Here is a 22,759-nt window from a genome sequence, read left to right as displayed (position 1 = left end):
CTGGTTTGGGTCAAGATTGGTGTGACCACGAGTTCCCACACGCCGTGCTTTCATCCCTGTGCCCAGAGCCAGCAAGAAGTGCACTGGGCTTTGTGAGAGTCTGCAGCCGGGCTGACTGGGGGGATGCTTGGGGGCATTGCTGCTGCTGCATAGCCAAAAGCCCAGCTTCATGTTTAGTCTTATCCACATGCTGAAACGCTTTGGTAAATTGGAGTGGTACTACATCGGCCCTGGCTCGAAGGAGACTTTCACAACTTCTCTAATGAACCTCTCACAGTCATTCAATAATGCAGCTATTTATAGGCTAGGTCTATACTGAATAGATTGCAGAAGCTGCACGAAAGCTCACAGTGTTTCAGCAATGAAGCTGCAGAGAGACATCAGAGCAGACTGAAATATCTCAGTATGGTTACATACAATCAAATATTATAATCTATGTTTTGCATGATTAGATCCACTGCTTAACTGAAAAGTTAATGGCATATTAACACATTTATATAATTTTCTTAGAAATTAATGTTTTTGTAAATTACAAGAATTTTCAAGTCATAGACTAAAGGCTAAGCCCTGCTTTTGCTCACAACAACAAATTTTAGGTGTGGCATCACTGAAGTTTAACAGAATACCCCCAGTAGTCAGTGTAGAAATTGAACATTGTCAGAAACCATCACAAATCATCTCATCTTTCTCTTTCAAATTACTCTTTTTAGGCTTTAGGAAACATCCTGGGTCTTGTGGTCCCAACATGTGTCATGAGGTGAAAACATTAATTTAGAAATGTTCAACCAGTGCACTCATGAGAAAGCATTGCAGCTGTTATTTTTACCACCCAAGCACATTTCATCCTAAATGTTTCTAATTGAGATGTGCAAGATGCAGGTAGCATGAAGCAGCAGGATCTTTTGCATATGGCTCACCTGAATCTTTCTTAGAAAAAATAGGAGAATTTTACTGCTTTGACCTTCCCAGACTTGCATCTCTCTGACACTTGTTCACAAAGTCCCAGTAAACAGCAGATTTACACAAACATGCTTTGTTTATGAATGTTATAAATCTTTTTCTGAATCTGAAGAGAGAATTGACATTTGATACAGGTATTGGAATAAGCACTGCAGGCCTTTGGCTTTCACTGCTGTGGCCAGAAGAAGGTTCAGTGACACCTTTTACCACAGAGATTCCAGCTCTTGCTACCTTCTGTGTCCTAAGGTTTTATCTCTCTAAAAGGAGCAGGGATTTCCTCTGGGGATTAGGAGGAGATAAAAACCCAAGACAGAGCTACTACTTAATTACAATACAAAGCACAAATGGATAAAAAAGACAGTCAGTAGTTGTCTTTCCTTCTCCTCTGGCAATAGATTCCTCTTCAGCAGCTCTGAAGAGAAACCGAGTCCTTCTCTTTTACCCAGGTCTGTAAGGACATAGGCTATGGACTTACAAACCTAATGGCTACTGGGAGCTGCAGAATTCTACATTTATATGGCATTGAGACTCTCAGTATTTCTTCTCAGTCCACTCCTGCTTCTGCAAGTGCACTGAGCAGGCCCTTGCTACAGGCATGGGAAAATCCTATAATGCCAGTCAACCAGCAGTCTCAGTACCCTCATTAATGCCAATGCTCCATCTTGAACTAGATTTTCCTGCACTGGTTTAGACTGTTGCTGCATCCCAGGCCGAGGAATTTCACATCCAGCCCTCTTCAGACCTTTGAAGGGTGAGGTTAGGCTAGGCATGTGGATCCAAACTGAAGTTCCTGTTGCAGTGGACTTGTACGAGTAGCCTAGAAATTCCCAGAGCCCTCTGAACAGAACTATTAAACTATCCAACAGCAGCTCTTCTGACCCTGACACACCCAGATAGATTTTTACCACCTTTTTCATTAACTTTTGCTTCTGAACTGTGGGAAAATGAAGCAAGGCATGGCGAAGGCCTTGACCTGATTGTGTAGCTTCATGGCAGGAAATGTGTTAGCAAAAAAGACAATTTTTCTGCTTTAAGTTTTATTTACAAATACATGGGTGGTACCTTGTCTGGAACTGATGACTGTCTTAAAATGAAATAATTTGGAAAGGTTGACACATTTTGTCCCATGTAAGGTTCCTCAGTGCTCACCAGTAAAATCTGACAATACCAATAAACAATCAAAGATTTTATTTTCATGTTATTAAGATGTTTAATCGTAAGTACAATATTAAGTTATAAATATGCTCTATAACAGATAATAAAAGCAGCTTATCATTCACTGACTAGTCTAGAAATTATTTTTTTCTGCTGGATTTAAAATTTCTGGTGAAATTGGTGAGGAGTGCATTCAGCACATCCTGTTAGCTGAGTCAATTGAAATTGCACCTGTTCTTGGATGCAAGTCATAACAAATGCAACCCTTATACATTGTAAAGAAAAGGACTTGTATGCACTTCTTCCAATTAACATCTGCCTTTTGGCAAGTCATTAACCTATTTTCTCACAAAGAAACGGCTTCAATTGTATTATGCATACGAAGCGGCTTCAATTGTATCATGCATCCGAAGCGTGCAAAAGTCCCTGAGGGGGTACTCTGACTAAAACATACTGTTCCTGGATCCAGTGTGAACATACATATTCATTAATTGTTTGGGGCAATGAGTACAGAATTTCTGATTTTTACAAGTCTTACAAGTTAAACAGGTTACATAAAGCTACATCCCTGGAAATCATCACATCCTGGCTACTGTCGCTCAGTGGAAAAAATCGAGTGATTTTATGCTGTGATATGGAATGAAAGTAATTCAGCAACACTGTAATAAGACTTCTAGGAAGAAAAAAAGAATATTGTTTACCCTAAAAATAGTACAGCACATTTATTTACTTAAATAAATATAAATAAAGATTATAAGTTGATAAGTTGTATTTTTCAAATGCCTCATGCTATATGGATCTGTTCAGGACATCCTAAAATGGCAATGAGAACCTATTCTACCACCACTTTTCCAGCTAGAAGATTTATATAATAAAAATTTAAAACTACAATTTAGATTTCTCACCATGATGATGACAAAGAAAAAACTAATTATTATCTTACATGTGTAAAAGCAAGAAACAACAATCCCCCAAAGACAAGGGAATTGTTCAGATATGTTCACCTCTGGGAATTGGTTTTCCAAAACACTAAGTTTATAAAAAATATGTCAACAATAGCAAAAAGCAAATGCTGAAGTAGCATTTCTTTCAATTTGGAAGAGCATTTTTGGTTTCAAATGTCTGCATGTTGCAATGAGCTGCTGAGCTACTGCACAGCGCTTTGACACTTGAGGAATTTGAAGTTGGGTTTCTCCAGAGACAGTCTCCCAGCAACAACTATTCCTGCCACCACCTTCTCTCTCTCGACACACAAACCTTGGGGATCTACTACATGTCATTCTTTTTAATAAGTAATTGAGCCATTTTTGCAGTAGCTGCCCTGAATGTTGGAAGCAGTTGTTCTCCAACAGGGTGGCCTATTTATATTTAGTATCAGAGGGATAATTTAGCCTGAGGAAAGCTGTACTGCATCAGGTACATTGCTCAGCTTGTTCAGAATAAGTATGGGCTCTCAGTACTTCACTGCAGTCTCCAGTACAGATATAATTTTCATAATTTAAAGACCCATGCAATTATTTTTTCACATGGTGCAAAAGCACAACTAAGACTAAACAGCAGTCATTTTCCTCTAGTTTTATAATTCAAATTAGTCATTTGACAGCGTACAAACTCTAAAACAAATGCTTCTGAGAGTTTAACAACCTTGGCAGGTTCTTTTAAAGGAAGATTTTCCATTCCGTAACTTTATTAGAAATTATATGGATCAAGAATAAGATAACTTGCCTACATCAATGCTCTCTTAAAAGAAACATCATATTAGATGGTTGTGGCTGTGTTTAAGGAGAGCCATCACAGCTTGAGGAAAATGCATCAATCCTGTTTTCAACCAACCTTGAGCAGACATCCTCCCAAGTGTCATCATGTTGAGTTTCAGTATCAACAGAACACCCGACAAAATGACAATTACATGTCTTAATTTGGAAATGTTATGTTGATTCACCAGATTCACAAACAGCAGAGGAATAAACTGGATTAAGTAGTAAATGCTCCAGATAATAGGTACTGAAAAGGAAGAGGGATTAGTGATAGGAGCTAAGGCAGAAGGGAAAATTTCAGCAGAGATTTTATTTAAAAATACGGAAGTAAAAGAAATATCCAAATCTTGTTGATCAATAATCCTGAAAAAACTTAGAAAAATCTGCAGATTTAAGACATATATATATATATAGTCCACTAAGAGAAAACAAAAAATAAGCCAAAATTTTAATAGCTACATGGTTTTGTGTCTTCTAATGGAGACAAGAAAAGGCAAAAACCACAAGAGTATTTGCAAATTCATAAAGTGAAGTACATTTGATCTAAAAGAGAGCATTTACATAACTTTGTGTTAGATAGTAGTATTAACAATTGCATAATCAAAGGTCAGGCTGGAATACGTAAGACCATTCTTTGACAAAAAATCTGTGGCTAAGATGCTGCCTAGAAACAGTTGCATCCAAAAATTTTACAAGAGACTGCTTCTTTGCCATAAACAGTAGTACTTAAGATTGAGTTGCAAATATGGAGTACCTATTGGTAAAAATCAGAGTTAACCAAGGGAGTGAGGTGATTTCTGGCTATCTGAAGGTGGTTGCTGAGAGAGAAAATAAGTTATGCAAGAAAAATTGACTGCACATTTCTGTGGCTTGAACTGGAATCGTATCTGTACAGTGAGCTTCTGTACTTAAGCTGAACTCTGTTGATGTTAATGAGGTTCAGCCTGGGAAATGGGCTTTATCTATATACAGTCAGTTGCAGAATTGGATTAAAACACTCCCCCCTTTCAAGTGTCCTATTTTTCAACATACATGTAAAGTTACAGAAATGGATAATTACCTAGTTTTGACTATGGATTTACAACACGTGTTCTGCAATTGCCATTTAAAACAATAATAGATAGACATAAAGAAAATAGATATTTTCCATTAAAGAACAAGACCTAAAATCATCTCTCTAAGAATTGCATTCTCTCTAAGAATTAAAAATAAAATCAGAATCATCATACACTGCAAAGTCTTTCCTGACTTACGTCAGCATTCACAATGCATTACCTGATGGGGTACATTCATAGCATGCAAAGACACAGCACATGTGGACATTCTCATACGATAAGAATCTTTTGTATTTATGACCTAGATTTTGCATCATTTTGTGTTTGGTTCAAATATATTCCTCAGAAGTATATAGCTGATTTTTATTTTTCTAAATATAAAAAAATAATTTTGATGGGGATGAGATAAGCAGAAGTGTTCAAATGCATCAGTCTTGCAGCCGAATTCACATAGATGCAATTATAGCATCAAAGTTTAAGTGACTTAATTTTTGTATTTGTAACTAGAAGTTTTCACACTACATCTTCTTGCAATCATTACTAAAATGATGAGAAGATATAGAATAACTCACTACTTTTGGGTAAAATACTTGAGAATATGTAAGGGACAAAGAAAACCTCTGGCATTTTTGGTATTATGTTTTATTTAATTTAGGTGTTTAAGTAATATTGTCTTAGCACAAAGAACATTATTTTCACAATCCTTGCCCGAGTTTAAAAATCTGCATAGTGATAACCTGCATAATAACTGCTATTCATCTAAAAATACGTAGTTAGTGGCTTAGTTATATTCACAGATCTTCTTAGGTTGAAATAAGAGTCCTGGAATGCTCAATGGAAATGATTTAGAAAATACTAGTTTTGATTGGGCTACACTTCATTAAATATATAAACAGAATATCTGCTTGCTACCAATGTTTGAAACTTTTTTTTCATTTCTTCAGGTTTTATTACTTTGATTTGATGCTTCTGCTTACATCAAAATTCAGTGGAGAAACATTCCTTGTGACTTTATGAAACTTATTCATCAACATAGTTCATTTTCATATTTTATTTGTTCTGGTTTTCCTTAAGTAACATTTTTTGCTGCTCTTTTATGCATTCTTTCAATCTATCTTCAGTACAAGTCAGACGATGTTCTAGGAGTGAAATAGTCTGCATGAAGAAGAGAATAATTTCAATTGGTTTTGTATTACACAGTATTATAAAAGTGTGCAACATAGTAACATAGGAAAAGTAATTTTAACTCAACAGGAAAAAAATACTATAAGATGGCTTCTCTTTAGCTATTCCACTATTTACAACTATATTCAAAAATTATGGCCTAGTATCCATGGAGATTGTCTAAAGGTTTTCAATTGTTTTCACAGAACATTTTCGCTGAGAGAGAGAGAAATACATACATGAATAATGTAAATTACTCTGAAATACTATGTGAAAGTTGCATCCATATTTCAATAGAAAAAAAGCCATCACTGTGACCACAAATGATGTCTTTCAAAAACCTAAAAGAAACTTTTAAGGCATTCCCAAGAAAAGGAAGTGAGAAAAAAAAATACACTCTTATAAGGCATTCATTATCTATCAGATTATCTTCATCAGAAAAAGTAGTTTTTTGGACCCAGGCTGGCAGTTTCTTTTTCATCCAACTTACTACACAAATAATTTTCAACTCACGGCTTGATTCCATACTTCCCAAAACCTTTTTCTTCCAACGTACATATTGCAAAAGAACACAGAAAAAAACCCTGAGTCACTCCATTTTGATGTGATTTAATGTTAATATATTACAGACTAGAAAGCAGTATCTTAAAACATAAGATAAATCTGGATTACTACAAAGAAGTATTGAGCATTTGCAAACAAATGACTCAGAGTCACTGACTATTTGTGCAGTTTCACTGACACTAGGACTTACTCCATGGCTTAGATTCCTACCTAAGCCAACACCTCGCACACTAAGTTGGAAAACGGATTTAACAGCACATTGCCAATTTACTTTGTTCATCCCCTGCTAGTGCATGATTGTTCCAGCTGGAATCCAACAGTGCCTGCTAAACAACTGGCTTCTGACAAAACTACCCTAGATCTCACTACTGAAAACAGTGATTCTCTTCACCCAGAGTTAAAAATACAGCAACATCCTTTATGATTATTTATCAGGAAGCTTTCACTTTAGCAAACACAATACATGCAATCAATACTTTCTGAAAGGAAAACACCAAAATAGTCACTTGACAACTATTCAAAAGAACTGCATAGTCTTTAATGTTCTGATTTACGAACATGACTCTGAGGTATTGTTGCCCTTTGACAGTACTGTCATTTTGCAATGCAAGTGTCATCTGTTATTGCATACTTACTAGAGTTAACATATTCAGCTGCCCCACAATGTGGTCCAAAGCACTGTCCATGGCGGAGGAAATGTCTCTGTGCTTCTCCCCACTACGCACAGCTGACCCGCTCTCGTTCTCTGTCTTCCTTTTTGAACGTCTTGCGGAGGGAAAAGCAGAGGGACTCTGCAGCTCTTCACTTTTGCTACTAACCTTGAACACAGAAACACCATTTGAAGATTCAGCTGCCTTTGTCTTCCTTTAAGTGGAACCATACCATAAGATAGGTAGAAAATTCAGGCTTCCAATTAAAAAAAAAATCTATTTACACATATATGTATACACACAAGGACCTTCAGATTTGGTTTTTGTACCAGATCCAATTCATAACACTTCAATAACACTTCAACACTTAGGTTCTGACCTAAGAGAGAATTCCAGCTGTGATGGATGAGGCAATAAGGGAAATCTCAGCAGTCTTTAGGTATATGTTTCAAGTACATATGATTGAGGAGCTATGTGCTGTACCACTAGGGATTGAATTAAAGCTTGAATAAATACTATTAATGAGGGGCATTTTCTTCAAAAAGATAGCTCTGGTTGACAAAGACATTCACCCAGAGTAGTCGTATGGATGAAAAATCCGTATGTGACTAGATGGATCACAAGGGCTCCTTCCAACTTCATAGTATGGAACCTTTGTTTAGTATTAAGTAACCTCTTATTTCAGCATTAAAAAAAAAGTTGTTTTTAGTTGTTTGTTCAGTGATAGTACTTTTTGAGAAACTGATTCCTTCAGAAAATGGGAGAAGGAAACAATAGAAAGGACCCACACAATGCAAAGTTGAGAGAAATAACTTTGATATATAAACATTGCTCCAGGCTAAGTGAGAGAGCACGATCTTCCCCATCAATTTGGTTTTGTCTGTGTCTTGAAGTTCTTAAGAGTATTTTTGAGTCATGAAAGGTTAAATCATCACTAATTCATTAGCAAGTCCTTCACAACAACTTTATCTGATTGATTAATGACTTACTGAGATTTCTTTGAAAACTTCTTATATCTTCACACAATTTTAGATGAAAACTTCTTATATCTTCAGACAATTTTAGTTTATTTTTACACTAAAATAAATTATGGTAGTTAAGTTTTACTATTTCTAATTACATTTGATAGATCTACATTGACAAAATAAACCTTTTAAACTGTTACAATTAAACTGTTTCTCTGGAATTTATTGACAGCCTGTGAAAATATCCATTAGCTATGCAAAGGGGTGATATTTTAATCTCACTTGATGTATTTAAAATACACAATATTTACAGTGTACCCAAAATATATTTATGTTGTAAGGCTGAAGAGATTTTCAAAAGAGAGTCTTAAAATTATTGTCAAACATTAAAAAAAAAATCTCCTAAGTCTCTAAAATTATCTTATAGAATGTAAATTGCTAGGCAGAATTATTGGCAGACTTTCACAAGGTTACCTAGGCATGCTGATGAGCTTCTGTCAAGAATGATTTACATGCAGTTGACCCTGCCTTTGAATCAAGTAGGATCAGAGACTGATGGATGAACTACTGCCACTACGATAATGTAACTATTTCAAGTTGAAGTAATACTAAATCATATCAATATTATTGTGAACTTATACTGCTGATTATCCACAATAACATTCCTGTGTCTTTGGTGCCATCCTGCACAGTCCTGTGTGGTGGGAAATGGCTGAAAGCAGAGACTGGGGTGAGGTAAGAGAGCAAAGAAGAAAGTCTTACCATCCTGTCTCAGTTAGAAGTTCCATTGTGCAGTTACATTCTGTAAGGACAGGTCTCAAGCCCTCAAGCAAGAACCCATGAAGTGCAGAGCATGAGGCTGATAGAGACAGGGGCAGATACCCAGGGGCATGTACTTCAGACCTTAACTGACAATGTTAGAAAACTAGAGGGAACCCATCTCAAGGTTTGATAGTACCATGGTACTTGCTGATATCACTTTCACTGATATCTTTATGAAAAAAGAAACAGATAAATTCACAGCAAGATACCTCCAGTTTCCTTTCAGCCCTCCTTTCTGTGCCTAAGTAACTGACTTAGGAACTAGTCATGCCAAATAATAAATGGCCAATGCAACTAATACTGAAATCTATCATGGATGCATATTGATACCAGGGTGTGGCAAAAATAAAACTGTACTAGACATCAAACTAGGGATTTCAAACATTAAGCATACAAAGCTGTTCTACAGAAAGACAGGGGGTCATAACATTTGCACTGGACTAAGAGAACTGGCCTTCTTAGTTCAAGTCTACTTAAACTCCTGACTCTGAGCAATGCTTTGTCAGCCAGGCTGCTGCCTCTTAAATGCACAAAACTGTGGAAGAAGGGGTACTCTCTCCAGCCATGCTGTTCAAGTTATGTCACTGGCCAACAGAAAGCTTTAATTCAGTGGTTAGAATACTCAGCCAGGAGCAGGTAAGTCTTGTTCCCATGAGAGGCTTTATATTTTATATATAAGGGAATAAAATTAATAAAAACCCCAAAAGAGAAAGGATATGAACCCAGAACTTTTCCACTCCTAACTAGACGGTTTAATTATATCTCTCTCTCCAATACCATTAATTCAATTTTCTTCTCAATATGAAAATTTTTGTTATGTCAACTTCAAATTATTCCAAAGACTTGTATACTCTGAAGGAGTAACTTGCTAGCACAAAATGAAATAGAATACAAATAGCTTGATTTTTGGACAAGATAGGCAGAAAATAAATTTCTCATTTAATTTTACTTTGCTTTAGATCCTTGCTCTAAAGTTTTAGAAGTCTTCAAAACAAAGCATTTCAAGTATCTTGGAATATTCTGGCTCTCAAAGTATCCTATGTACTTTTAGATGAACATGAAGTATATTATAGGATTGTTGCATCTTAAGACTGTCCATATCTTTCCTTTACAAAAATTTTGAAATATGAGATACTGTTAATTCAACCCTAGAAGAACTCATATTCACTGTGTTATTTCCAAATTATGAAGATATATCTGAGGTTCTTGGGAAACAGTAATAATGGAAGGCTTTGACATGTTTATTAAATCACGAGATGAATCTCAAATGCTGATTAACAAGGAAAAGAGTAAGTTCAATTTGGCATTCAAATGCTAAAGACAAAATATTGCCATACTTTAAAGAATGCCTGTCTTACAACGAAGAACACTCTCGTATTTAATTACAATGCGAGAGTCTGTTAGAATAGACTTCTTAGTGGTATTTCTAGAAAAACAGAAAGATAGGGAGCTTACAAAAACCTTGCTTTTGTCTGTAAATCTTGACTGTTTGCCCAGAAGATTTCAAACCTCAACCAGGATTAGCTAAATTTGACAGAGACACAAAGAACTCACTGATTAAGTTGCAACAAATTTTAGGACAATCAGAGGCCTGGTAGATGGAACACGGTGCAGGCAAACCAGGTAGAACTCAAGCATTATATATTCTGCATGGCAACAGTAAACCTGCCCAGTTATCACATGCCTTACAAAACACAGGCAATTGATAAAGGAAGTTAAAAGTGTCAGAGAAAATCACTTGGTGCCGGGATAATTTTAAATCTTACATAATTATATTTTGTAGACACCTGTATGTGTTCTCTGAAAATTATAGCATCTATTGATGATTTTAATCAAACCTGAGGAAGAGGTAGGGTTCTCAGAAGTAATTCAGTAATTCAGTTCCTGAAAGCTTCAGGAAACCATTTGCCAGAATTTCCCACCTCAGGTTAACACAGCTCTGCAAATTCACACTCCTTAACTCTGAAGGAAATAAGAAAGTGTGAATAAGACCCAGTATGGAATCCATGTCTTCCCAGACACCAACAACAACAAGCTCACTGTAAAATAAACTTAGTATTGTTTGCCTAATGTTCACAAAGCTACTTGTACTAATGTTCTGGGAAGTACATTCATTTTCTTGCCTTTGAATGATAAAAGCAACTCATTAGCACAGCCAAAACAGATGTAATTGTAAACTCAAACTGATACTCTCTGCTTAAAGGCATTCTGTTTTGCAAGTTCAGTGTCCCAAGGAAAATCTATTAATAAAAAATAGATTTAACATTCAATGATACTTAAAAATTGCTGTCTGTGTCTTGAACTATTATGATTTAAAATTAATTTAAATGAATGGAGCAAGAGAGGAAAACAATCTGAGGTTATTAGACACTGCCAAGTTCTAAGAACAGTTCTACTCTGAGGGTGGTGTTTCTCAGTTTCTTTTCAAACAAGATGACTGCACTTCAGACTGAAAATTAAGTACAAATTTCAGTTTAAGCTCCCACAAAGTGAATACAAATTTTGCTCTTAAACCCAACCTAAAGAGATTCTTTCAACCCAAGGAAGAAACCTGTCAATTCAGTAAAGAGCGCAAATGCTGAGCTACTAAAAATCTCACACTTCTTTCCTATAGTAAAAGTGATCCAAAGTTCAATATATCAGACAAACAGGTCATGAAAAAATCTTTTGTATCTCAGCAAACTGCCACCAGCATTGCAAGTCAGAGTAGTGGAAAAGTCTTCTTGTAATTTACAGGGTGTTAAGCAGGAAATTGAGACTTTTCTGTTGTATATTTAAAGACTTAGGAGCACAATGCAACAAGAAAGCACTTGCAGAAGTAAGGCAAAGACCTTGATGTTTGTCAAAACTCAAACACAGATTAGCAAATAATTGAACTTTCAAAATTTTTAAGAGAGAAATGAAACAATACCATTTCAAATTTTTAACTTATCTAACTTGTGTCCAAAATGATTATTTTTATCATATTCGTGAAATTTGTAGAGATTTTTTTAAACACTGTCAGACATCAAGTATGTTGCTGTATCTCTAAGGTTACCTGCTTTATATTTTAACCTTTCCTAATATTTAACTTTACAATCTCCTCCAGCTCAGCAAAGGGTCCAAAACTGCTGAAATCTAACACAACACTCAATTGCCAAAACCTTGCTGTAAAGCAGTGACATGAGTCTTAATAGATTTCCTTTACTTTTAGATACTAATCAGTTCATGTACAACACTCTCATTCAGCATAATATATTACTTTTAAAAAAAGTTCTTTTTAAAGAAAGTCTTTCTACTTACAGTCTATTTCACATGAAGTGTTTCAAGAATTAGATGTTACCTTTCCTTCAAATTAGCCCCTTTCTAAAGTACTTGAAATACTACCAATTCGTAAACAACAATTATATATGTCACCAGCAATGTAGTAAAAATGTCTCATAATTCAAAAAAACCAAACTATTCTGATAGTCATCAGAGCTACATCTTATTTTGAGAGAATAAATTTTAATAAGGCAATCAATTTTAAATTGTTACTTCTGAGCAAAGCAAAGAAGAAAATTAAAATGTGTACAGCGTTTCCATTCACAGCCCATTAGTAATAACATGAACGCACATTTGGGCAACTTCATGCAAGTTACAAGTAAGGAGGAGAAGGAACAGATTTAATTAATCAATAGGAAGTTATTACGATGACATTACCAGCAGATGTTGAGCAGAAAATTAAATTTAGCTTATAAAATGATGTCACAAACAGCAAACCATAATTGCTCATCTTTGTTTGCCATCAAGCAAAATAGCCAAAACTCTGTGGGTGGTACTTGATCAATTTGTGAAAAATCCTTACACATAACCTTATCACCTCTGCCTGTTCCCAAATGTTTTCCCATGAAACATTCACAGAGCAGATATAAACAAGCACTGCAGCCCAGGCTCCCTTTGCTTCATGACGGTTAAGAATAGAATCTGAGTAAAATGCATCCATATATAAGGATGCCTGAGCAGATTTTTTTACAGAAATAAAAAATTCCCTCAAGGGAAAAAAAAAAGAAAAAAAAAAATACAAGTCTCTGTCACTCAGTTGGATATCAACAGTCTTCAATCTTCTATGAGCTCCAAATTCAGAAACTACAGACCACAGTTTCTAAAAGCATATCTTAGAGATTTCATAATTAAGATGGGCTTATAAAAAAGTGACATTGGTAAGCTTCCTAATGAATCACAAAAATTGGCATGGTCGGCTTTTTAAAAATAATCCTTTAAATTTTGAACACATGGTACATTTGCCTGCTAATAGTAAAATATTTCTGATACTGTGATTAAAACAACTACATATAATTAGTCAAAAGTAAGGCATTAATCTCAAACAGACCAAAGAGCAAAGGAATAACAGAGTAGTCTCCCACCTTACCAGACACTGAATTCCTGTGTCTTTTGGTTATTTGAAATCATGGGAATTTCTTGGGAGTACTATCATTATCACTGTTTTTTTCCTCCTCTTGTGAACCTACCCTCAAATAAAAATGGTTCACTGTGGAAATGCTAAATTTAGCCATTCAAGAGTTGTTTTTTCTCAGGTTTTTTTTTTTGGGTTGGGTTGGGGTTTTTTGTAGGCCATAATTATTCACAGATTGCTTCTTCTGCTTTGAAATTATTTTTTTCAGTCAATGAGTGATCCACATAAAACAGCTCTCTGATACATTAGGCTAACACTGAGTATGTTAAATGACATTCTGTTTTATCAGTTCCACTAAAGGAAACTTCCCTGCAGTTTCAGCTGATTACAGCACTCTTCATTTCCTCTCCTCTTGCACACACATGAATCAGCACAGCAACAACTTGCCATGTGCCAACTGTGGCTTTCTGCTCCGTGTTATCCAGAATCATTCATTTGCAAACTTCAATGATGTTTTGCATTCAAGCAGTAAAAGTCAGATAAACTATGTGGCACATCCAGAACAAAGTTCTACTATGCATTTCTAGCTCAGGCGGTCCGCTTTCAGAACTTGTAACACAGAATGTCACACTTCAATCAAAGTCGTTCATGTCATCTTACACATCAGAGTGTTCTCCAGCTCTTAAAAAGATGCCCAAGCTAAAATAAAAAATTTAAAGCCCTTAACAGAAGTGCATCCCATCCAGTCTGACACGGAAACACCTTGAAGCACCACTGAAGGTAGCACACCCTCCAGTTTAGAGCCTGATCACGAGCAGTAGCACCAGGTTACAAACTCACAGCCAATATAAGAGGCCAGACTATCAGACTGTATTCTTTCTCAAAACAGGCATTTTCACCTAAGATGGAAGAGCATAACACTTTAAGTCTCGAAAATAGAAAATTCAGCCTGAAGCTAACTGAGTTTATAGAGGCCAGAAGGCCAGTACAAAACAATGAAAACTAGTAGCTTAATTTGGTGGGGTTTTTTATTTTATTATATGTACAAAATTAACTGAAATCCTGATGCACTTACAGCTACGGTCTGATTAATCTGATTTATTTATTTCTATAAGGATGACGGCTATATTGAATTTGGCATTTCTGTGATGGCATGAAATAATAAACTCTCCTGTCCACAGGCACATCTAAAGATATCCTGATAGTTCTGTGCAAAGAAATTATATCATACTTTACAAACGTTCTTTCACACACATAATGAGAAACTAACTACATGGTTTTCTTATGTCATCTTTTTCCCAGAGTGCTGCTTCTGGTTTGAGAAAACACTGTAAAACAGAGTATATCCAATGCACTGAGTATTTTACATATACAGAATCTAATATAGAACAAAAATATTTTCTCCATATTCCATCCATGTCAAGAAAGCATGCAAAAAGAATGTAAAGTAAGCCTTGTTTTCTCCAAGAAACATTAAAAAATTGTTTCTATTTCCCTAATAAAAACTCACAGAAGTCCACAAATATTTGGGTGCATCCAGTTAGAAATAAATAATATTCCTGAAATACTTTTTTCTAAACTCTCAGATCATCAGTAATAAACTTCACTTAAAACCAGGTGATTTTTTCTTTCTAATTTGCTCATTGATGTTAGTTTCTAACATTAATAGTACCCTGCACAGAGCCTGCATCAGTTTAAACTTTTAGAAAAAACTAAGGATTTCCCTCCAAAAAACAAGCAATACTGCTGAAAAGTTAGGAATTGATAATTAAAAAAAAATAATAATCAAAAAAAACCAAAAACAAAAACAAAACCAAAAAAACCCCCAAAACAACAAACAAAGAAACAAAAGCCCCCAACCAAACAACCAAATAAAAAAACCCCAGAGCATGTCATGAACATACAACACAAACCAAGCAGAAATCATTGGAGGTTCAATTTCCAAAGGTGAGAATCCCCAGTCAGGAAGTCAATTCTAAAATAACAGTTCAGGAAGACTATATTCAAACACTTTCATAAGTTATAAAAATACTTGCACACTTCCACAGGCACTAAAATATAAAAATGTACCCTGTGGAAAAAAGGCAAAGAAAGGTAATCAATTACCTCCAATATCTCTTCAGCAAGAAGCTCTGCAATGCTAAGGAGAGATAACATGACACTGTAGAAGCATTTTCTACCATCTACAGTTATGAAATAAGGTAGCCAAGTTTAATTTAGGCAAATTACTTTGGACCGTTTTATATACTTTGCATACCCAAGAGAACATCTTATGGCTGAAATAAAAAGTTTCCATGATAGCTTCTTTTTACCTACATAGAGTCCTAATAAAAATTATATTGCAGACACTGCTTGAACTTCTTATCCATTCCAGGGCAGGGAAAAGCTAAAGAGGGCAGGAGGAATACTTGTAACAGAAACTGGAAACATAATGAAACACTTACTTGAATGAAGTAATGAAAATTAATAACCCTATGTGGACAAGGCCTCCTTTCTACCACTATAAATAAAATATTCTGCTATTTTTGATATTACAAATGTTAATGAATAAAAACAAAAGTATAAAAGCCCTAGGACTTTCCTAGCATGTGGGCAAACTCCCTGTACTCCAAGTAGCAGATTGTGGGGGTCTGTCCCCTATAATATGCAAAGCCCAAAAACTGTGTATATTAGGAAAATAATTGAAAAACACTAAATAAAGGGTTTACCATTTTGAATAAATAAATTCCACTGGTCTCCGTGCATTATTTTATTCATATATCCATCCAGGTTTACACTAATTCATTAAATGCTTGTGCAATTCTTCTGCATCCATTCCATATTTAATTATGCTTGCTGTTACCTTGTTAGCACTTGTGGTGTGTTTGGAACTTTCTGTTTGTTTTTAACAGCCACACTTAAAACACTGATTAACATTAGTATTCTCTATGCATTCAAAACATATGACAACTATATATATATATATATATATACACACACACTAAGTCATTGTTTAACTTCTCTTCCTATTGCTCTAGCATACAAAATGTGTCTTGGAGTTATATTTGTATTAGTAACATCCCAATCAAAACCATCACAATCTAAAACAACATTCAATATCAATTGTCTTTATATAGGTCTATGTAACTCAATATATTCATTATGAATGCTTTACCAAAGTCCTGACCAAAAAACAAATTAATCTACATTGCTAATGGCTTCTTTCTGGTGTTAAGGAGCATTCTTCAACATGACTACTCACACTGGCAGACCAAACCAGGAGCAGCAGTATGTTCCACACACAGGACTGGAAGCCATGGGAACATGTACAACTTGGAGCTGAAGCACACAAGTAGAACTTGCTTGTGTCACTGTATTTCAATAAACTGCCACATGTCTGTTGTTGAAATCTGGTCCTCTTGTAAGACCAGGACAAAGAAAAACAAGAAACTTTTATTCTATTCCTGCTTGCCATTTCTTTGGCATTGAGGTCTGATGCTTTACTGAGCAACAGGACAGAAATTTTGTCCATGACCACAACACCATGCATTTCAAATTAAAGTTCACTTGCTTTGTAATGAAGACTAAGTTGCAGTCTCCCTACATCTTTTCTGTTTTTAGGAAAAACTCCCCTATTCATGTTAATACTATAATCTTTTAAAACTTTTAAAAGCAGGATCACTTCGGTGATAATTTTTATTATCACCAGCAGCACCGTGGTGATAGCAAGAATCTATGAAACTGTGTGTCCATGCAAGGTACAAGAGGATGCATCATTTCTCACACTCTAATAAAAACACAGCATCACTGGCACTCCCAGTCATCTATGTCCCTGCAACTTAAGTAATTTATAATTATAAGGGACAACATTAACATAAGTATTTTGTAGACATCAATCAAATGCTAAGTGCGTAACACTTACATGTAAGACACTCCTGCTAAGAACAACAGCTCAGATTTTAAATGCACTTGCACTTCCTTATACTCATGGCCACATGACACTTTCTTTGAAAGCAGAGCATGTTTCTCTACATAGCTTGGTTGTATGGGTTAGAATTGGACAATGGATATTACTGAATTGAAAGAAAGATATATAAAGATATAAAAATAAATATTCACTAAATTAGCATTAATGGAATACTGCATTAAATACTATCCACTTGAGTACAGATAAGAAATATAAATACAACTATGCTAAAAGGTATGTAAAATAGAATTCCACCCCCTTTGTTAATTCCATTTGATTTAGGCTGACTCTGCTCTTGTAACCACACAGAAGAGTTAAACACCAGACAATCAGTTGTACAGTATCATTGTGACAGGCAGTGGCCTAGTCAAGACATGGAGATGCCACATTCAGTGGGACATGGAAGAATGTACATCCTGACTGCGCGCTGCACTCCATACTTGATGTTAAAATGACAATAAAATGAAAGCAGATGGCACTATAATCCCAGATCAACAGCTGGCATTCCAGTCCTAAATGTCAAATTCCTGTTGGGGATTTAGAGCCTTCACAGACAAAATATACTGCTGCTTTTTACAACTATAAAAGGCAGAATAATACAAATGACCATAAACGAGGAGTGATGAAACACAGCTGAGTGGGGTAGTTGAAGGTCTCAGCAAAAGCTCTACAGCCCTTAGAATTAGCACCAATAAAAAGGACATTTTAGCCGTAAGGAAGCAATACTGAGGCTGTCATTTCTGTCTGCTTGTCTCCACTTCACCTCACCTCACTTACAGGTTTTGAACTTGTTGCAGATGTAAGAAAGTATGGTGGAGGAAGAGATACCCTAGAGGGAGCTGATTTCATATAAGCTCCCTGAGACTAGACTGCCAGCTAACAGAGAGAAATCAGTAAGTAATCCCATGGGGAAAAAGGCTCTGGCATAAGTTTACACACTATTGGAGCCCAGAGACTGCATGAAAGAAACAGAACTTAGAATTACTTCAAGGAAAGAGAACAGTTTCAAATAAAACCTTATAGTTATCTGTGAAACACAGATTTATAGGAAGCAAGGAAACGTAATTTCTATAACTCAAGGATTATTTGTACAAGTATCAGAAACAAAAGAAGTCCCAGCAACAGCATACTTATTAGCTAGAGATATTAAAGCATTATGCATATTTTTTAATGTGTTTAATGAGGTATCTTTACCTTCTGTTTCCGAAGATAATAAATGCTGTAATTGTATTTCTGGCAAAATACTTTCTATTCCAACCACAGCAAAAACGACTATTGGCTTTGAAATAACTTAACAAGTCAGGTAATGATACTGATTTTCAATATATCCTGCAATAATGGAGAAAATACCAGGGGAGTGGGGAAGCTGAAATTCCATCAGTAATCAGAAAGGGTAAACAGGATAATTGTGTGGTCATAGGTCACAGACAGCTTGAGAACTGTGTCAGGGAAAAAGTCAAAAAATCAACTAAAAAGCTGACTTAGGACATACAGAGCAAATATTTAATGCCTAATGTCAATACAGTTTGAGGGGACAAAAAAGAAATGGTCTTTCAAACTGAAGACCTCTCTAATGAAATATTTAATCAAACTGTTACTGATAAATGCATCTTTGTTTAAAAATCCATAATATGCATGCTACAATTTTATTAATGCATTTTAGGTTGTAATGCAGCATGAACTCAATAATCTAGCTAGTGTTTCTTCAAAAACAGCTAAATCAGAAAGACACTACATAATTATGCTGGTTTTAGTGATTCCACTGAAATCTGCTCTTGTTTGAGTCCCATACAAAACGTACCAGCAATCTGGAAAATCAAGTTTACAGGTGACAAAAAAGGCATCCTGTAAACTATTAAAACAGTCAGGGTTACTTAGCATTCTGACTTCATTCAGCTGTCAAAATGCAACTTTATGTACACATGCAAGACATCAGAGAAGAATACACTACAGAAAGCAGAGGTGTTGAAAAGATCTACAATGCCACATAACTGGATAAAATGATAAAATTTTATGATAAGGTTACTGAGTGAAGACTTACAGTATCTTACTTGCAACTAACTGAAAATACTAAGCAAATAGTATTGTACTATTTCACTACACTGGCAAAAATTGGAAGTATGGACACTGAATTCCTTTCCCAAGAGATATAAGTAAGGAGGAAACATCTTGGAAGAGTAATCTTTTCAGCAAGGAACACTTGATACTGGTTAACCTGAGAATAGGTTAAGGATAAAGCAATTCTTTTAAATCTCTGTTGCAAGTAAGGAGTCTTCCTTTACAATAAAAATACTGCAATATTAAACTGAGTTGCACTGCAATGCCTTCACTTCGGGTATCTGACATGCAGAGTGGAACTCACACCTTGGTGTACAGGAAATATCCATGCAATTAGAACATGCCACAGGACAGCATCTCTCCCCTCTCCACCTCCCTCATTCAACCAACCCAAATTGTTACAACCAGAGTACCATATGTCAGGGGATACAGAGAAAAAAAGAACAAACCCAACCAACCAACTTTTCAAAGCAGCAATGCCACGTATCTTCACTGATGGTGTCACTCACAGAGCTACTCCTTTTTTTTCTTTTTTTTCCCCCCAAATAGATTTTATTGCAAAATGCAACAGAATCCAGTGTTCCTCTTCCAGAGCACCCTAATAACTAACCATGGAATGTTTCTCACTTGCTTTCCTCTGATGTCATATACTCTCAGCTTTTACTTTACAATGCTTCAAATTCAAGCAAAAAGGACGGAGCTGCCTCCATTCAGTCTTTTACCTGCCATTGCAGACAGAAGAAATTTGAATCCTCTTAGGTTGAAAAAAAACCAAACCTGAATCCAACATATGTACTGCCTGAACAAAAGAAAACCATTACTATCACCTCCTTTCCCCCTAGTTTTTTCCATTGCAACTTAAGAAAGATGTTCAGCTGTGGCACGCATGTAACACACCTGTATGTATTATAACACAATCACATTGGATACATGGCTCCATAGACATCCGTCAATTCAGTTAAGCTACAGACAGCTCTGATCTACTCCTTCATCTCTAAATAATTTTTTCTCATTATTTCCCTTGTGCTCGTATTAGTGTTAGGAGAGCTGAACATGTCAGGTAATTGACTTGGATGGAATTAACCAGATAAAAACAGTTGTTAAGTTAGAATGACTGTGAAATCATTCTTTAGCATTGTTCTATCTAATTTCTGACCCCCAAACTGTTTTGGTGGGAGATACAAGCCAAGATGTTTTTCTACATCAAACACCTATCTGCTGAAGGAAAATTTTTTACTCTAGCTGCTGAATTTCATTTGAAAAATCTCATTTTTTCACTCTTGTTTTAAGCAACCTATGTAATTTTTGGACGTGAGTCAGTGTTTCCACCATCACACATTAAGCAAGTAACTACATCTCTTACTGCAAACTACACAGTACTGCAGCACAGCTTCAAGGAGAGATGAGTTGTATTGGAACAGCTGATATATATGGGAAACACTCAAACAAGCCTTTAGGCAGAAAGCATCCTCTGGGCTTAGATACCACTCTAATCTAAGCGATAAATAGAATTTGCTAGCACTTGTTTAAGCACTGTCATTCAGGAAAAAAAAAGAAAATATTGAAGCAGTATTCCAGTGTTTGCTTTTATAACAAACTTGCATTAACAATTTTGATTAACATCTGGGTTTTATATATGAATAAATTTCATTTTATAGTCAAGTTTCTACCACAAAGTTGCAAGCATGCTGTGCTTAACTTATACTCCAGTTGTATTTAAGAATAAAGGGTAATTCAAGGGCAGTATTTTAGCTATACAATCTTATTTTCTGGCATACTTGATCTGTAGCTCAGCTTTATTATGCAACTTAAGATAAACAAAAATAAATCTTGCAACCTTCTCTAAGAGACATGGATTATGAGCTAAACTAAGCATTCCCTTTGCTTCTTAGTCCCATAAAATGTGCCATCTCAGAATTATTGAAGTCCTGTGAGTACTAAGAAGTTGGAAACTTTATTTGTACTACTGCATAAAAAAAGTTAAACCAGATGCTTACAGGGTAACAGAGCCACTGAATGATAATTTCATTAACTTCCATTAAGCTAAATGACTCACAAATGGCATTTAGATCAGTAGTAAATCATCATCTAGGTCAGCAGGAAGCTCATTACAGACTGACAATCCAAGTGACAGAAACACTTTTCTACAAGTGCTATAGTAGCAATTTCCTGTGTGAAAGGCTTGCTGCTGTTCCTGCATTCCTCGGGGGACACTTCTTCTCAGAGGATGTTACTCTTCCCCAGGAAGAGGAAGGAACCAGTTGTTACTGGATGTGTGGGCTGATAGCTGTCGGGCATTTTCTGCATGCTGCAGAATCAGCTGTGAGAACTGTGAACACAACTTGAATTTCCAGTCAAAGCAGAGGAAAACACTGCTTGAGCAGACAAGGTCAGAGCGTACATGTACAGTATCTCAGGAAATGGAGAGAGAAATAATACCTGGAACTTCCATCCCTCTAGTTCCCAGAAATGTGCTGATGTGCTAAAGGAACAATATACAGACACAGATCAACTTGAAAAGCATTCCTGAAACACAGCTACCCTGAGTAAGACCCTACACAAAGAAAAACTTTGCCAGTTTTAAAAGGCCTGTTATCTTACAAAATGCTTGTGTATGCATGCATGTGTACAATTTTTTCCTGTTAGGTCCCTCTTCTAGGCTTCCTGTTCTACAGGAAGTCAAGCTCCCTTCGTATGTGTTGACACACCGTTATGGGGTGGGTCAACAGTAGCTAGTCCATACCTATTCCAGTATCAGTTCACATCCCACTGGCTTTTTCTTTAGTGATAGCACTACGTTTCCTTATTCTAACTGCTTATTTCCAAGCTTCATTAAAAAACCAATCCACCAATTATTTGATTATAAGATTATTAGGGAGACAGAACAGTGACAGACAAATAAACAGTACAATCTCATAAAGTACATTTTCTCAGGAAAGCAGGCTAAAAACAGTATAGGAAATATTATATTCTTGCACTCTCTAGTGCCCAAATTCAGAACTCAGTCTCCGATAAAAACCTGACTTTCTCTCCAGCTCCAGTTCACTTGGAGTATATAATGAAGACAATTAAGGAACATCAGGACATGTATTATTACTTAATTATGTAGAGGCACAACATATTTCCTGTTCTCTCCTTGTAAACCAGCAGTTACATGCTGTGTTAGAAAACATCACTGCAAAATGCAAGGACCATTTGGATCATATTCCTCTTTTATTACATGCGTTGAGTTCACCTACAAGCATTTGATCTTCAAGCTTTATTTGATGCTAGTGGTATCAAAGCACA

The 22,759-nt window shown here is 35.8% G+C and overlaps 1 protein-coding gene across 5 annotated transcripts in view; it reads right to left on the bottom strand.

Moving 5' to 3' along the window:
* Positions 1-2,609: 2,609 nt before the first annotated feature.
* POC1B (POC1 centriolar protein B) overlaps positions 2,610-22,759 on the bottom strand; it is a 51,789-nt gene continuing 31,639 nt past the window's right edge. For 4 of the 5 annotated variants that reach the window (XM_048301552.1, XM_048301553.1, XM_048301555.1 and 1 more), the window contains 2 exons: positions 7,291-7,473; positions 2,610-6,082 (listed from right to left, as the gene is read on the bottom strand). In XM_048301552.1, the coding sequence (XP_048157509.1) occupies positions 5,978-6,082; positions 7,291-7,473 (288 nt within the window). In that variant the 3' untranslated portion in view covers positions 2,610-5,977. Of the gene's footprint in view, positions 6,083-7,290; positions 7,474-22,759 lie in introns of those variants that run through there. The other variant, XR_007203160.1, reaches the window with a different exon arrangement.

This window comes from Corvus hawaiiensis, chromosome 4, assembly GCF_020740725.1.
Source record: "Corvus hawaiiensis isolate bCorHaw1 chromosome 4, bCorHaw1.pri.cur, whole genome shotgun sequence".
Taxonomy (NCBI): domain Eukaryota; kingdom Metazoa; phylum Chordata; class Aves; order Passeriformes; family Corvidae; genus Corvus; species Corvus hawaiiensis.
The sequence above is the reverse complement of the archived record's forward strand: the minus strand, read 5'-3'. Positions and strand labels throughout refer to the sequence as shown.